The sequence below is a fragment of the Perca flavescens genome, chromosome 2 (assembly GCF_004354835.1).
Source record: "Perca flavescens isolate YP-PL-M2 chromosome 2, PFLA_1.0, whole genome shotgun sequence".
In the NCBI taxonomy this organism is placed as follows: domain Eukaryota; kingdom Metazoa; phylum Chordata; class Actinopteri; order Perciformes; family Percidae; genus Perca; species Perca flavescens.
In genome coordinates this window covers 26086346-26103862 of record NC_041332.1, presented here as the reverse complement: position 1 = coordinate 26103862, position 17517 = coordinate 26086346, and the positions used below count along the sequence as shown (strand labels likewise).

At 38.6% G+C, this 17517-nt stretch overlaps 2 protein-coding genes across 2 annotated transcripts; both read right to left on the bottom strand.

Annotated features, from left to right (window-relative positions):
• Positions 1-173: 173 nt before the first annotated feature.
• myoz2b (myozenin 2b) lies at positions 174-5069 on the bottom strand. Its single transcript, XM_028602782.1, has 6 exons — positions 4843-5069; positions 3606-3719; positions 2483-2649; positions 1449-1542; positions 539-695; positions 174-456 (listed from the first exon to the last, which is right to left on the bottom strand). Exons 2-6 carry the CDS (start codon positions 3685-3687, stop codon positions 231-233), a joined length of 726 nt encoding a protein of 241 aa, XP_028458583.1. The 5' UTR covers positions 3688-3719; positions 4843-5069; the 3' UTR covers positions 174-230.
• Positions 5070-5614: 545 nt separating this feature from the next.
• Positions 5615-13829, bottom strand: synpo2b (synaptopodin 2b). The gene is made up of 3 exons (XM_028589335.1): positions 13163-13829; positions 10917-12256; positions 5615-7348 (listed from the first exon to the last, which is right to left on the bottom strand). Exons 1-3 carry the CDS (start codon positions 13827-13829, stop codon positions 6812-6814), a joined length of 2544 nt encoding a protein of 847 aa, XP_028445136.1. The 3' UTR covers positions 5615-6811.
• Positions 13830-17517: the final 3688 nt, after the last annotated feature.

The window sequence follows — 17517 nt, the reverse complement described above, 5'->3', positions numbered from 1 at the left end:
CATCAATTCATATTCATTAACATTTACAGTTTTGCTTTCAGTATCAGTGGAAACTCTGACTTCTTGAGTTATGTATAGCACATTCATTTTGCTATTTACATGGTTTTCTTTGAATACAGTTTAGGTTTAAACCAAACAAACTAGTTGACATTTTCTGTCAATTAAATGGGGGATTGTGACTGCGCTACTAAACGACTGTTTTGTTGCCACATAATATACAGTAAGACCATCTACAGGTCATCAGACTCTGGAATTTTGTTGGGCTCCAGGATAACAGTGGGTAGGATAAGATGGGTGCCCTCAGATATCCACCCCTGGGCCGTCCTGTTGAAAGTGGGTCGCTTTATCCCCGGCTCCTGCAGATCTGGATACATGGGTGGGTTCAGGTCCACCTCGGGGAGCTTGAATGTGATTCCTCTGGGAGCTTTGTCAAAGCCACCAAAAGGAGTGGCAACCCTGAAATTGACATCAAGTGTGAATGGTTCCTCGTTATAGTGTTCAGTACTAATTCACTAAAATGTGCTTGTAGTTTTCTCACCGGTTAAAGCTTTTGTACTCAGGAAGGTCTGGTTGTCGGTCTGGTGCTGACATTGTCAGTTTGAGAGTTTCTGCGAGGTCAGGGTCACTGAGGATTGCCTGATCCCATGGGGAGTGGTAGGACTTGGGCATAGCTGTGGCGTTCTCTGCAGTCGTGTCTATCGAGGAGCAAACAAAAACAGAGAACCCCAATGAGATCATATTGTGAAGGATTGTCCCAACATTGCAACATAATGATCTGACAGTTTGGTTTGCAGTTTACGGGTTAATGCTGAGCTGTTTCTATTAGCCTCGTTTTTTTTTTGTGGAGGGGGGGGGCTAACGTTTTAGAGTGGATAGGATTATGAATAGAGACTTTGCTTTTGCACTCACACAGGCAGACTGAGTTGTCTGTCATTGAGATCTGAGGCCCTAAAATAGCACATAGCTGAAGTGTGCACTCATCATATAATGTGTCGACATGGGATGACACCCTACTGGAGCATTTAAGAATAAGTACAGGACTCTGTTGGCTTATTAAAATATAATATAATCAAATTATATTTAAAACAAAAAAAGCTGTTCAGGTTGTATAATGAATCAAAGTAACATACATGGTGTCAAACTACTCAAGTTAGTTGCCATTAAACAAGACCAGCTGTTATGACTGCATGATACCAGTTGTCATTATTATGACAGCATTACATAATCAGTCAATTATTTGACTGTGCAGCACAACAGCTTAACAGTTTGTCAGTGGAACATATACAGTAGGAATGATTTTCAATAACCAAATCTTCACAGTGCTAATTTATTTGAACTCATGATTATGACAGATTTTTTGAAATGTATGAATCTTGACTAACGCTATACATTTATGCTCCATATAGGATTCAACATAAACAGCCTCACTAGCTGAACAGCATAATTACCTGAAACAGTGATTTCTGGATTAGCAGTATTTCCATCAGCTGGTGCATCCACTTTAATTTCCACAGTGTGTATATTCTTAGATAAAATATCATTCTGCAATACAGAATAGAGTACAGTACATGTATTGAGTATTGGTTATCAATTGAGTAACAAAGCGTAAAGCTGGCACATGTGTAGCTGCTCTTGTCTTCCACACACACACACACACACACACACACACACACACACACACACACACACACACACACACACACAGATAAAGGAACAACAGGTACTGTTCCTCCTCCAACAAAGTACCTGAGCAGCCTCTCACAAAATTTGGCTGAACAATGTACAGTAAAAGGCACAAGGCACAAGTCTCTGTAATCATCAATGTGTTGTGTAACACTTTTTCGAGAGAGCATATTTCGTGATAAATTTACTTAATGAGTATTACACAATACAATACAATTTTACAAGTTTTCATGTAGACAGCACAAGAAGACAGTATGGAAGCGTTCATTAAATCCAGTCATTCAAACTTATGAAGTGACCAGTATTGTACAAAGTACTTGAAAGCAATACTTGAGTAGTATCTTACCAGAAAATGACTTTGGTACAAGTTAAAGTCTCCTTTTAGAATATTACTTGAGTAAAAGTCTATCAAAAGTAATTTTCTGATATTAAATGTACTTAAGTATTAGAAGTAAAAGTAAAAAAAACTTTGATTATGAACTTTATGGCCAAAGGTGTGTAACGTTATCTTCATCACCACGTCGAGGTGGTTATTGTCTGTTACCATGGCGGCAGAGCCTGCACCAGGTGCTTCCATGACACTATCAGTCATTGTGCTTCCTCCTCTTCTTCTTTAGTTTGGCAATGATTCACCAAACTTGCTTTTTTCCAGTGTAACAAATTTCTTCTGATTTTATTTTGTAGTAACGAGTAACTAAGATGCTTAGGGGAAATGCAGTAGAGTAAAAGTTGACATTTTATTTAGGAAATGTAGTGGAGTTAAAGTAAGTGACTGAATAACACATACAAGTTGACTTACATTCAGCTGTGCATTTGCCTCATTTTGGATACTTTCAAATGTATATTTTTCAGATCTCCTCTGGCGCATTTTGAAAAGCCGGGAACCTCTGTTGGAAAGCAATGATAACTCCTCCAACATAATGTCTTTAGGAATGCTGAGCTTCTTTCCGAGATCCATTACGTCCCCTGTTGAGAAAAAAACATATACAGATGAATATAAAGAGAAAGAAAACAATCTGTATGACATGCAGCTTTAGTAGACAATCATTAATCAATCAATCAATCAATCAATCAATCAATCAATCAATCAATCAATAAATAAATTAGTCAATCAATCAGTCAATCAGTGTATTAATTGTTGCATATTAAATAATGGTAAGCTAACAATATTTTTAAAAACTGAAACATGTACTGTACTTATGCTCACATGTATCAATCAGTCAAGGTATTTTTTCTAAAAAAGGATAACCATGTTATTGGGTTGCCAACAACGGGCAAAAGTCTCAAACTGTCTCGGGAGTCCCAAAGTTTATAGTGTGTGTCATTCATGATAATTTCATTAATTGCACATTTGTTTGGCAACACACACTACAAAAGCCCAATATAGACCGTAAAGGTCAGCGCCTTAACATGGCCTTTTAACCTCATTTATAGGCCATCTTATAAAAAAGTCTACAGTTGGACAGTGGTTAATCGGGCTGGAAAGTGCTGGATTCACAATATAAATACACACTGTATAAATATACTCTGATGAATAAGTTTAAAGGGGGTCCATAAATGATATCAAAGGTGTCACAAAATTCTAATGTTCCATTATTAAAAGCCCTGTCATGGAAAATGAGTTATCATTGTACTTGAGAATTAGTTTTGGATAGACATGATGCTTCCTCATCCACCACTACAGACGGTATGTACCCCAGCTGTCATAAACCTTCACGTTATCCAACAGCTACACACAGTTGGCCCTCACAACTTCCCTCCCCTCTCCAGAAATAGACTTTTGAAAAGGACGACAAAGGATTAGTCTCCATAGGTAGTAAATCAGCCCATTAGCTTATTTATGGCAAGTAGCCTTGACATTTTGAACCCAGATCACAGTGGATATTCTCTTGCAGCAGTGCTTGTCTGCTCTAACATCATACCATTGGTACCATGGACCTCTCGGCAAATAGCTGCTGCACGCTTCTTCCTCTCTCCAGTAGGCATTGTACAGAATTGTGACATTGTGGCTTTGGCAAGATTGGAAACACACGCTTCTGAAAACACATACAGGAGACATGATGTAGCCTATTGTTCTGTCAAAGTCATAAAGAAGTAGTTTAAATCTGAATACTATGACCCAATAGAACATCGATGCAGTGCTAGCCCATACATTGACAGGTTACAGCTAAACACAGAGTTGGCTGTCTGGTGTGCAAATGTAAAGTCATCAAGTTTTCAGGGGACAAAAACTTAAATCAGTGATGTATTATCGTCAATATTAAACAGACAATATTGAGAAGGTGAGAAGGACGGAATACAATTTAGTATACTCAGAGAAATTGCCCTATTCTTTTCTGTAACATAATATACTAGCACAATGTACATAGTTGTTTGAGTCTATAAAGTATGTCTTGCTGTCAGCATCTATTGGAATTTGAAGATGATTTGGAAGGCACCCCATTGAATAAATCTGCGATATTTGTCATGTTATAATAATCTCTTCGTAGAGGTTACATTTAATAGATTATAATGTGTTGCATAACCCTAAAGCCCCATTGTACTTGCATCGGTACCAGACGTAATTCTTAAATCTGGCCTTGTCACCGGACCAACATTTGAGTATCTGAGCAAATATTAGTGGTATCTCCCTTTAATGCTGTCACAAGATAAATCACCTGTGTTAAGGTCAAGGGTGACTATTGTGTCCTAAGTGTGTATGTGTTACGTAGCTGGACATAACACATGTCAAACATAATATCCAAAATAACTTTCCTATTTTTGCAGTGGCCGGTGCAATCGCATATTTTTTTCACTTTTCTTTGTTGTCAAATGCAGGAGGATACATGGTACAACACTTCAATAACTCAATTGAGCGCATTTGCTGACTTTGCAGCTGTTATATTTGTGACACTTTTTAAAATATTTCCATGCAAACTAAAGAGAAAGCAAAGCAATATAATTCTAAAGATAGAAAATGTATCTGATTAACTCATTTGCTGTCAAATGTTGCGTTTCCATAAAGTCATAAGAAAGTGACTCCTATAATTCATAGGAAATCCAAGCCAAATTTATGTTATCACAATACAGTGACTTTCTCGAATGTTCTAACGTAACTTCAACATAATTTAAATAAACCACAAATTCACAAAGTACACCCTGACGACGGTTTGTCCGTACCTGTGATGGTGTCCCTAGTGTGCGACCTGTATCCTTGAAGGGGAGACGCGGAGGCTCAGGGGTCAACCTACAGTAGGTAGTTTGATCTTCCCTGATCTTCACACTCCTGGACACTAAAGCCAAACTGTGAGTGTGTCTCTGTGTCTGTTGTGAATGGAATGCAGCTTACATCAATAGGCTAAATTTAACCTGCCAAACACTCAAAACCAATCTCAAACACCATGGGGCAAGGATAGCCACAAGAGAGAGTGAGAGAGAGAGAGGAGAGGATGGACACACACACATGCCCACTTATGTTCTTTGAGGCAAGGACTGCCCTCCAGAGACATATTTATTTCCTTGTGTTGAATCTTCAAAGTCAGCATGTCTCCGTGGGTGGATGCAACCTCCGAGGCACTGTTACCTTCAAGTTAGGGAAGTCGTTATTGCTTCAAATTGAGTTTTGTTACTGTCATTTTGTCATCCCTAGATAGTGGTCAGCCAAAAAAAGATTTTTATAAAGCAGCATCAAAGTCATTACTCAGTAAGCTAAACCTGTTGTTATACTTCAAACATACTGAAGATTTACTGTAAAATATACTGTTGGTACATGATTGAAGAGAGTCCTGACACAATCTTTGTTATGGAAGTTGCTGTCAATTCTTTTGAACCAGTATTAACTGCATGTTAATTTATAACATTAATATACATTTATTTATTATTATTATTATTTGAATGAAAGGAGAAATGTAAAACATTCAGAGAATGACAAAAAACACTTTAAAGACTGAAAGCATTTTTATGTCTTTTAATTTTTCAGTGTGTGTTTAAAAGGTGCAACAACATAATATTTTATTCAAGAAAATCATCAAACACAGGGTAAAAGCCCACCACAAATTAGGCAAGAAACCTTACTCCATCAGTCATATTGAATGGTAGAATCTGTGGTTCTGTTTACACTTTAACACCACACATTGTATGATTAAAGGTGGGGTACGTCATGAATGTATGCATGCATGTATGCAACATTTATTCCTCTTAAATCTATTTCGAAATATCACGTGTAGGTTATCAGTTCAAATAAGGTCAACATTCAGATGCAACACTTTCCTAAAAATGCACTGTAGCTTCCTTAGAGCAAATAGAATATAGTCTGTATGTAACTAAGCAGTCACTAGAAAGTGCTGCAGATTACTAGAAATGTTTACTCTTTTAATATACGTATCATCGCCACTGCAATAGTTGTGAGAGAAAAGACATTAAAACAATATGAGTAACATCTGTAATGGTAACTTATCGCTGTATGAAATATGCAGATGTGCAGAAGTGATCACAAAGTCACATTGACTTTAAAGCTAAAGTAAACATACATGACTGAATATCCACACATACGATTCTTAAATTGCCACTAAATATTTATAACCAACAATGTAAAAATGAGCAAAGCCACTCTACATTTATAAAAAAGCAATGTACCAAACATTTCTTTCATCTACTGCACGTTCATTTTAGCTCTCATAACACGTTGCTAAAACCTTTCTTGACTGTAGTGGTCCACTTCTGTTCTGTCCTAAATCAGCCTGTTAAAGAAACAAATAAAACATAATGATTTTGAATCTTAGACACGATTGCAAACTCTCCCATCAATGCTTAGCAAGGTTATATCTTATCATCAACACAATAGTGAGTCGTGCTTTTCAAACCAAGTGACCACTCGTACCATGAAGTTAGTGACTTTTATCACTCCCATCAACAATTTAAAACAAACATACTAAATTGTCTAAAGTATGCCTCTCATGAGTCTCAGACCTATTGGAAAAATTTTAACCAACCCATGTCCCAACAACCTCATTGTTCATTATAGTAGAGCGAACATATTCCATCTCTTTGGGCCAAATTAACATTTGTATTCCAAGTTCAATATGCTTTACACCATATGTCATGTATGTTAATATAAAAGTAGATTTATCTTTGTCTCATCTTAGTGGTATTAACTTCTCTGGACTGCACTATGCAAGGGAGAGTACTTTGTTGGACTGGAGCCATGTCCCATGTATCCAATACTGGCCCTGCTGTCAGGCCCCAGAGGCTGGGCAGGTCTGAAGGGAGGCCCATAGAAGGCTGGTTTCTCAGGTGAAAATGTCCTGCTCATGAAAGGTGCCTGAAAAGCTGGGGCCGCATGATAACGACCCATACTGACAGCTGCAGGATCAAGAGACACCCTGCGCTTCCATTCATCTGGAGGCTCTGGCAGAGATCTGCGGTGAGCTGTGGCTTTGACATTAGAGGCAATAGATGAAGGGAGGCTCTGAAACACAAAGGCATCATCCACTGAACCAATGGGGCTTCTGGATGCCGCATCCCACGGTGACAGTGGCTTGTAGACCTTTTCTTGAAAGGATGTTTGCCTCTGTGCGGGTAAAAATGAAGACTGGATTCCAAGTGTGCTCGCAGGTGACCCAACTCTGGGAGAAGGCATCGAATTCAGTCTCTTGGGCAGACTCAGGGAGCGGCTTCTACCAAATCCCTGAAAGGAAAGCACATATTACTTCACTGGTGTGACAGCAGTGTTGCAGACTTTGCTGCCACCCTCTGGCTACATGAAAGCCTGGACACTATTAATGGTAATTTAAATCTTATTCACGTTTTATTTGAAATGAAATGACTAAAAGTTAGTGTTCTAACGTAACGTCTAACGTTAGGGATTCAAACAACTGAATGATAATGTTGCTAAAAATAGTTGTGAATAATATAGTTGTGACCAGGATTGGTCATTTTTGCATCTTAAGAACCTTTTCTATTTCTTTCAATTCTGAATAATTGAAATGTTGATTTTGGCTACATCAACCTGCCTCTAACTTGTGAAAAGCCTGGATCCAACAGTGCAAACATCTTCACCAGTCATTGTCTAGTTACTAGACTAACTAGGATTGATGAGCTCTCCTTTAAATCCCATAAAATGGTTTGAGTGATATAAATGTATGAGTAACATCCGTGTAAAGGTCTTAAAGCAACATTTGAGACACTAACAAATGTTGAAAATAAATGAAGATGAGAATTTGAGAACTTACCTGGTGTTGGTTTAATACACTTAAAGATAAGTACAGTGGCAAAGTTACTACATCAAAGATTTTAAAGATTATCAAACTTAGCTTGGAACTATATCTGAGCCCACTTGTTTTTGGGGAAATCCACTCTAAAATACAATTCACATGTCAGTTTCATTTAGCTTCTAGCCACAACCTATTCTTTCTCAAATCTTGAACACTACTGTTTGAATGATCAATATTCAGGGTAATTTGACAACTAAACCAAAGCTTTCTTTTGTGCAGTTTGGATGCGTTAGTTTGACCTCCTTGTTGCTCATCTACCTACAGTAGCAACCTTTAACAGCTAAGGTATGATCACATTTATTAACCATATCACCACAGAAAATAGCTGCAGTCCTGTTGGTGTTGATTGTTTGTTTTGGTTTAAATCAGCTGAACAACTAACTGCTATATGACAACATGGCTGTATGACATCTTGGTGTGTGGGGGGAGTGTTTTCTATGTGTATATACTCAAACTTAAGCAGAATCAGGCCTTTAAATGTACTTAAAAAAAATACTTCTATGAATATTTAACAACATACTTTTCTGTGATTGTAGATACTTGCTGTCAAAAAATTATTAGAATAGCGATATGTAAATCCTGCTTTAGGGTGGAGTTCTCTTCAATAGACTGTCAGCAACGTCTTACAAAAGTGTGCAGAAAATGTTTTTGAGGCCGAGATCATAGTTCCAAACCTTTCACATTCAGAGTTAAAAGTAAAATGATGGAAATGCTATAAAAAAACAAGTATATGTCAGTGACGTGTTAAGCATCAGCAAATTCCAATTTTAAATTAATATAAGCAATAAGTTGAAAAATTAGCCAACAAAGTAGTGAATCTTAGAAAACTGATATTGCTGAAGGTGCAGTCAATATGAATAAATTCTGTGCAAAAGTGTGAGGCAGTGATAGAGACAATGGAGAAAATATGGGGGACTTAGAAAAAGTAGTGACACAGTAGTACAGGAAAAGAAAATAGAAGCTCATGACACACACACAGGAAGTACACAAGTAGAGGGAAAGAGAAATTTAATAGCATGATTGTGCTGAGAACAAGAAGTGCAATAAACAGTGATATGTTTGAAAGACAGAGACATACACCCAAAGAAGACATTTGTTTCTTTTTCATTTTGAGTTGCTGGCATTGTAAATAAATAGTCAAATCTCTGTGATAACTCATGTTTTACATCAAGGATAAGGATACAGAATGCCTGAATACCTGCAGTCGTGCTGCCATTAAAGTTTGGAATGAGACTGAAGGAATTGCAAATGTATGCATTCAAATAAAGTGTATAGACAGTTTCTCCACAGACTGGCTAAATGATTGAAGCTATTCGATAATTATAATTGTAAAATTGAGTTACTGTTATCTCAGATGGCAGAATTATGAAAATAATTTAATGAATAAAGGTATTATTTTTGTTGTATTTCGTTTTTGGGGTCAGTGATGACTACTACTAGATACAAATGCATTTTCAGGCATGTAATATTATTTCTTACATATGAAAAACAACTAAAGAATGAAAAACAATTCAAACAATTCAGTTGAACAAGGCTCTCTGCACACATTATTGCACACGTAATAGCACTTCCTGACAATCACTCAACATTATCTAGTCTCACATTTCCTTTTTCAAACACACATGCACCTCCTACGTTTGAGGAAGATGATAGTTTGAGGAAGAACATATAATGTTCTAAATTATTTATTTTTGTTTTTATTTTTATTTATGTTCTATCGATTTACAATTTTAGGCTAACTTTGCTGTACATTCAACATGTTTTCCTTTCATTGCCAGCTAAATATAATCTAATAGCTGCATACTGTAAAATATTTTGGATGTGACCTACATTTTCTTTACCACCTGTCTCATAAGACATTTTAGATGCTACCAAGTTGCAGACGTAATTGTGTTCTATCGTCTCAGTGGTGAGTACACCAAAGCATGACCATATACAGTACAAGAGCTAATGAAGCGTAGCAACAGGCTTCCACTGTTTGCCTGTCACCACTGGCTTCTTAGCAGAAAACTTTGGGCGAGGTGCCATTTGACGTGCGCCTCTAGCAATAAGAGATGCAGGAGAATAAGCTGAAGCTATGCTGTCACCAATAGATGAATGCTGCGAGGATGTGCTTGCAGGTCGGGCGCTTGGTGCTTGGTTCTTGGTTATTTGATGGGCTGCAGGTGTGACAGCGTGCTTTGCATCCAAGTGCTTATCAGTTGCAAGAGGCTTAGCTGATCTTGTGTTTTGGCGCACAGAAGAATTTTGGGAACTTACCGATACAGGAGACTTAGCGGGGACTTCTGCCTTGCTTTGAACAACAAGCTCAGAGGCATTCTTAGGAGAATGAGAAGGGTCAGATCTATGTTTAAGGTTTTTGATAACCTCAAACTTCGATGCTGGAGTTGGTTTGGGGCTGGGGCTTTCGGCCTCAGGGACTGCATTATACTTGAATAGTGACGCGTCCAACTGATAAGGCTGATGTTTCATAATATCTAAGGGGTTGAGGTGCTTTGGGGCTGCTTTAGGTTTCGCTTTGGTCTTAGGCTTGATTTTGGGGCTTGTGGAAGGGTTTTGCTTGGCTGCTGATGGAGGGTAGAAAGGAGCAAGAAGGGGATTATATGATAAAGGAGGTGGGGCACGAACAATGGAAGAATACCTATAGGAGTTAGGGAGTGACAGGGTTGGGGAGGGGGATCTTGTTTTGTTAGCTTGCACCGTTTCAGCATCAACAACAAACTTCTCCATACGGGACTGTCTTTTGGCAAATAATTCTGCACCTTTTCCCGCCATGGTTGGACCATCACCAGCCCGATTAATACCTCTGCCTGAGACTTGACCCTCTGGAGAAGCCTGTGATGCTTTTGTCGCGTAGGTGTATGACTTCTCTGCTTGTCGTGGGTAAGAGGCAACCGAGTTTGGAGCACTGTCTAACTTATTCCTTGAGGGTGAAGGTGGGTGATGTGGGCTGTAAGTAGGACTGCAGGCCTGCATACTCACAGGGGATTGTGACGGCTGTTGACTCCAGCTATTTGTGGTTGGCTGAAGATGAAGCTGAGAAGAGGAGTTGACAGGAACCCAGGCATTGGCAGGTGTTTGAAGTGTTGCCTGAGTTTGATTTGGTGCCCAATGGTTGCCCATCTGTTGAGACTGCGCCCAATCTTGCTGCTGTAAGTAATGCTGACTATGAATCCCAACAGAACTGTGAGAAGGTTGTGAAACCGGACTTCTTGGTGGAATACAGGGCTCGCCAGAGGGGCTCCTTCCCATCCAAGGTGGGCAGGATGGGTTAATTGTAGGTTTAGGGGCAACTGGAGGGGGATTCTTGAGTTTTGTTGTTTTGGGTTGCATAAAGTTACAAGCTTCAGCACCTAGACTAAAACAGTCTTCCTCTGTCTCAATATAAGACCTCCTTTCCCCTTTGTTTTGAAGGTGAAGATCTGATCCTTGTGCCAGCATTGATTGCTGTTTAATAGCGGCTTTCCTTTTAGACTCTGGTAGGATGCCCGTCTTTATCGCTGGCACAGATATTCGCTCATCTCTTGAGGCTATAATGTCTCCAGTTGGGGACCAAACTTGCGGGTAAGTGTTAATAGGCACAGGTACTCTAAATCTCGGTTCGTGCTTCTTTGTCACTGGAACAACGCCACCAGGCAAGGCAGGAGTAGTTGTGCTGACGTGAAATCCAAGGAAAGGCTTCGCAGTTCTGTTTGGCACCAAGGGTCTTGGCACATTGGACAGGTGGTTCATCTGTTGAAGACTTTCTTGGTGTTCTACATGCTGCTTGAGATTTGCATCCATGTAGTTGGCCTGATCAGAATGCACGTACATTTCCTCAGTGTCATAAATATTCTGTGCTTCTGTACGTTCGGGTTCTGTTAATGTCTCCACCGGTAATCCTTTATTCCTCAGTTCTTCATGCTCTGACACAATGTCATCCATCCGTTTGCGGCGTTGGGCAAACATCATGACACCCTTTCCTTTTGTTTCTGGTAGTGCTTCCATTTCTCCAACACTTTCCCAATTCAGACTTAAATTTCGCTGCTGGTGATAACCAGAATACTCCTCTTCTAATTCAGATTCACTTGTTGCAATAAAGTTATAACCAGCTGATCGGACTTCAGTTTCCTCCTCTATTTGGTCTTTGCTGTCAAGCTTGTTCTCACCAGTCCCGTAACTCACAAGTGTATACTTCTTGACCCTCTGGCGGCGTTTTTCAAACAGCAAGGCTCCCTTATTTTGAGGGTTAGGGGCATCTGTTAGAAGCCGAGCAATTCGCTTACATTTGGACTTGGTCTCCTTGACGTTTCTTTCTGATTGGCTCTCGTTGTGACTGAGCCCTGAGAAAAAGGAAGAGAGAGGGACAGTGAGAAGAAAAGGGAGGGGAGGAAGATGAACATTTATACACAGTATTTAATTTGGATATTTTGTTAAACAGTGGACATTTAAGAAGCTACAGTATTTAACTGATCAATGCTCAGTAAAGTCAAATAATTGACAGATTAGTCTTAATATTTGGGGGTTTTGTTTGATACAGTACTTATTTGTAATTTCCCCACTGAGGATCAATAAACAGTATAATTATTTGATCTAGTTTGAACGTGAAACCAACCATTATTATTAGTATTATTATTTGAAGCAAGCGCAAGAATAACTAAGAGAAATATTAAAGTTGCCTCCTGCTGAAGCAAGCACACTAATAAAAGCATGATATTTACTTACAGCTAACTTAGGGAGGTCCATGAGGCAAGAAAAGTGAGGAGCTCACTTTCCATTGCCTTCAAGTCTTACGATTGGAAAAGGGATCAGGTGACAGACCGGGGTGACACATGCTGGTGTCTGTCAATTTTTTTTCTGCCAGCCTCATCATATGGTCATAATTTATTCTTATCCTGCTCTGACTATTAAAGCCATGGGAATTCTCCCTGTAAGTCCACCTCAAATAGACCCCACGTTACTGCATGAAAATAACTAGCACCCATAGTGCTTTGCACATGTTATTTATCGATTAAATTAAGTCTTTTTATAACACCAATAATAATTACAGGCAGAAAATGCAATTTAAGATTATTATCAAAAGTAAATTCATGCCTTGATCAAGCAAAGACAAAATTATATCATATGTATTATTAAGTCATAAATCATTCAAATTAACAAAAACATATAGTATATGCTGTACAGTTTGCAGTACTAGCTGCATGTGTCCACTGGAATTAAACAAGTGAGGTTAGAAAATAAATACTTACGTGTGGACCTTGCCCTATGTCTGTCCGGTCTGCACAGATCTGTGTCAGACTCCGAGTTCCACTTCTCTGCCTGCTCAGCAGCTTCGTCTGAAATTCCAAAGAAGACAGAAGCAGGAGGTGCTTCACTACTCCCTCCTTCCTCTGATGATTCAACCCTCCTGTTCCTAGTCCCTGGGCCCTGCCTATTACTGGCTCCCAGAGGCTGCTCTGTGGTCAGGGTCAAGGCCAGGGTCATATCAGCTGCACAGCCAAGAGAAGAGGAAGATGACTGGGAATGCAGCCGTGATATCTGGCCAGCGTGAGGCTCGGACTCAGGGCGCTGTCGGTGTGGAGACTGTGATGTTGGTGAGGGTTGGATGTGAGGAGACTCTGTAATGGACTCCCTTGATTCACTAAGGTAGTCATCCTCTTCTTGGTATGAAATATCCTCTTCACTTCCGCTAAGTTCAGGCAGGGAATGTTGCTCACCTGCAGACTCCCAGTCTTCTGACTGAAGGCGTTCTGTGGACTCGGACATCGGGATGTGGGAAGGTAGAGGGTCTGAAGGGTACTCTTCATCACTGGCATCATCTTCATTGTAAGAACCACAAAGTTCCTGGGAACCATCTGAACCTGACCAAGGGACCAAGTTATCATTGTTGTCTGGGTCTTCAGCTTCTGGTTCCATCTCTGATGCTGTTTCACAATGTCCTGAGTATTACCAATAATACCTTCATTAAGACAAAAAAAACAGTTTCAGGCCAAGGAGACATTTAAAATAGTTAAGACATTTTAGAACAATTTCAATATTTCATGTTATCTATGTAAAACACCTCTGAAAATAATCTCCACCTGGACTAACACTATGAGTGTAAACACTAGATTTCTGTCAAAGTAAACACTTTGATTGTCTTGCAGAAATTTTCAAATTATAACAGTTGTTATTAGAAACTCCTTTTCATTACGTGTTTACTATTCAGATCAAGATATGTCAGCATTATTACACTTTGTCATATTTCATACTACCATGTTATTGTCTAAATTATTCCTATCCCCAATAGGAAGTGCAGCTTTTCTTTGGCACTTGCATCGTGGCTGCCATCGCTCTAAATGGAATGGTATGTAATGTCAAGGGGGAAACAGCATTCACATCCAAGAGGATAAGCAAAACAAGTGGGTGGCTGTTTTCCGAACTCCTGTTTATACAGTAAGATTTCTTTCCCTCCGCTGTTCTCATCTATCACTACAACAAATATCAGCACTACAATCAGCATCTCCATTTAAGAACTAAATCTGAGAGACTATTTGTTTTATACATAGCAGAAATACTAAAGATCTCCTACTCCCTCACTTAAGTTAGTGTTTGTTTTGTTACTGAAGTTGAATTATAGCAACATAATCTATCAAATATACACTACCGGTCAAACGTTTGGGGTCACTTAGAAATGTCCATTCCACTCCATTATAGACAGAATACCAGCTGAGATCAGTTGCATTGTTTTTTTAACCAGGGCAGCAGTTTTCATATTACATTATGTGCTTACATAATTGCAAAAGGGTTCTCCAATGTTTTCTCAGTTAGCCTTTTAAAATGATATCAGATTAGTAAACAGAATATGCCTTTGGAACATTGGACGAATGGTTGCTGATAATGGGCAATGTATATATTGCATTAAAGCTCATCAGCCACTTCTTTCTACAACAGTCGAGAACCCTTTTACAATTATGTAAGCACATAATGTAATCTGAAAACTGCTGCCCTGGTTAAAAAAAACAATGCAACTGATCTCAGCTGGAATTCTGTCTGTAATGGATTGGAATGTGACCCCAAACTTTTGACCGGTAGTGTATACAATCAATGTATTTCCTCAAATTATTCTGGTAATCAGTTACTGTATCAAAATCAATGATAAAAAAATAATTGTATCAATCGGTGCAAAAACAGCTATCAACATTTTTCCATCCAATCAGTTATTTTAGCCAAAAGAGACATCAAATTCAGCAGCTTTGCCGCTTACTTTTCAGATTAGTATATGGATATGAACAGAAAATGGTGCATTCATAACCTAATGTGATACCGTAAAAGTCAATATCGACATCCTGTTGAAATTGTTCATGTTAGTGCGTACACAATGTTGATCTAGACCAGGGTTCAGAACAAAGGACAGTTTGTTTCTGTTTGGAAAACTGCAGCGATTTCAACAGTGGTCCAACAGGGCACACACACTTCTATTTTCAAACACATTCCTGACATCCACCAGAAGGTGGCGCCATAACACTATAGAACATGACTAACACCAATTCACCTCTAATTACCAAAAAAAAATAGTTTTACACTCTATAAACTATCTTTTCATAGTATTAACATACCTAATTCAGCTGTGCAAGTAACAGATTATAATGTGTAAATCAAAAAGGTCAGAGGCTATAATGCACATGTGCATTAGTTCTTCACAGTTGGATATTGAGTGCTTTGGGGGAAAGAAAGCTGCAAGCAATCAGCCCGTTCCAAACAGGCACTGCACTAATTTAACTAAAGGCACTCAGAGAAAACATGTTTTCCTAAATTCATAACAGAAAATAACAGAATGTAATCCACAGCACTCGAGGTCTAAAGACTGCAGTCTGTACTTGTTGCAAAGTCACAAAACAAAAGTATTGAACAGAACAAACAAAAATGATGTTGCTATTATTAGATTCTTAGAAATAGTTGGGTCAAAGGGTAGAGGTTTGTCCTGAGGGTGGTGCTAGAGGAAAGGCAGTTTGGTCAAAATCAAGTTTATGACTTGACATTTTGCCCCGAGAGTGATACTTCACAAAATCAGTGTCCAAAATGAATGTTTTAAATTTAATGTCAATCTGCCATTTTAGATTCTAATAATTCTTTAGTACAAGAGGACTTCATGGTAGCACTAGATTTTCGGTAAAGGTCAAAATGAGGATTCATCCATTGTGGTTAAATGAATAACTGACAATCTGAATAGTTCTGGAACAAAGCAGGAAAGTGAAGAGACAGGCTGACATTACCATCCAAAGTCCACAATTACTAGCGGAATAATTTATTTACATTATATCAAACCTGGTCTAAGCATCTATAATAATAATATAAATGTAGACCAGTTCAAATGAATCCTGTCAAACCAATTTTTTTAGAGGAACATTCTGATAGAAAATCAAAAAAAATATTTGTAGTAGCTTACATGTCTTTTGTAATTTGTACAAAAGTTTGATTGATATTTTTAAACAAACGATTATATTCATTTATTGACTGGTCTTGTGTAAGAAGAAACACTGTAACTTTACAGTATAAGAGGAAAAAGCAAGGTTATTGTTTTCATGAGGCCAGTCATTGCAATTTGCAAATTAACAAACTTGTGTTTAACAGACCACTTTACAATTATGCATACTTATTGTATATCCCCAGATAAAATATTGGAAGACCATGTTTTTGTAATGGTAAAGGCCCTCCTGTCATGCACTTATGAGTGTTTGCACTACAAACTGATTTATCCATTTAAACAGGACAGTAGGTTACTGTAGCTGTTGCTCAACTCCAGAACATCAATGACAACAAAAAGCAATATTAAACAAAAAAAAGCATTGCACAATGACAGTGCCATGCATCATTGCACACATACAGTTCATGTACACACATTTGTTATTTGTAGCATATGGCATGGCTTTGTGTGGTACAACATTTCTGGATCGAAGGTTGTTGAAGCCTCAGATAAATTGCCTTAGACTACATTACTTTTCTTGCATACTTACTATACTAAAGGCCAAAAGAGGCCTATGGCATAAGCAGCTCCAGGATTACTTAAAAGGTACAGACTCTTGGACTCTCTGTCCCATGCCCACGCTTCTCTTCACACTTGGTTCCACTTCATTTTAACACTCAACCATCATCAAGCCTTACTTTGGAGCGACAGGAGTTTCTGTTTCCTAGTATGGCATTAACTTCAGTATGTTGACTCTTTGCCATGGAAACAGGGAGTCAGCATCCTTTACAAATGAGTTAACTCTTGATCTGGGGGATGACCCCTGCAAGGATTGAGCTCTAACGGATTAGATGTTTCCATACACAATTAGACAGCCTTATTTCAACCACTAATTAGAAACATGCCACAGTCTTAAACACCTCCACAGATAAAATATTACTCACATCAGGAGCCTTAGCAAACACAATTCAACTGAATATACAGCTTAGACCAATACTGACCCACATAGATGTTGCAATCAGTAAGTACAAAAAAGTTTTTAACTAAATTATATTTAAACTATTAATAAATCGGCGCAGCAGCAATTAGAGATATGCATCTGACTGTTTAATAGTTTCTGACACAGGAGAGAACCATAGAATCTCAATGAAAGGAATA

Coding starts and splice junctions, on each gene's coding strand:
- synpo2b (XM_028589335.1), bottom strand. CDS start 13,829: ATGGAACCAGAAGCTGAAGACCCAGACAACAATGATAACTTGGTCCCT. Junction 12,257..13,162: donor ACATAGGGCAAGGTCCACAC/GTAAGTATTTAT, acceptor CCTTTTTCTCAG/GGCTCAGTCACAACGAGAGC. Junction 7,349..10,916: donor AACAGCCGTCACAATCCCCT/GTGAGTATGCAG, acceptor CTTTCCTTTCAG/GGATTTGGTAGAAGCCGCTC.
- myoz2b (XM_028602782.1), bottom strand. CDS start 3,687: ATGTCACAATTCTGTACAATGCCTACTGGAGAGAGGAAGAAGCGTGCA. Junction 696..1,448: donor TCCAGAAATCACTGTTTCAG/GTAATTATGCTG, acceptor GCTCCTCGATAG/ACACGACTGCAGAGAACGCC. Junction 457..538: donor GAGTACAAAAGCTTTAACCG/GTGAGAAAACTA, acceptor TGTCAATTTCAG/GGTTGCCACTCCTTTTGGTG.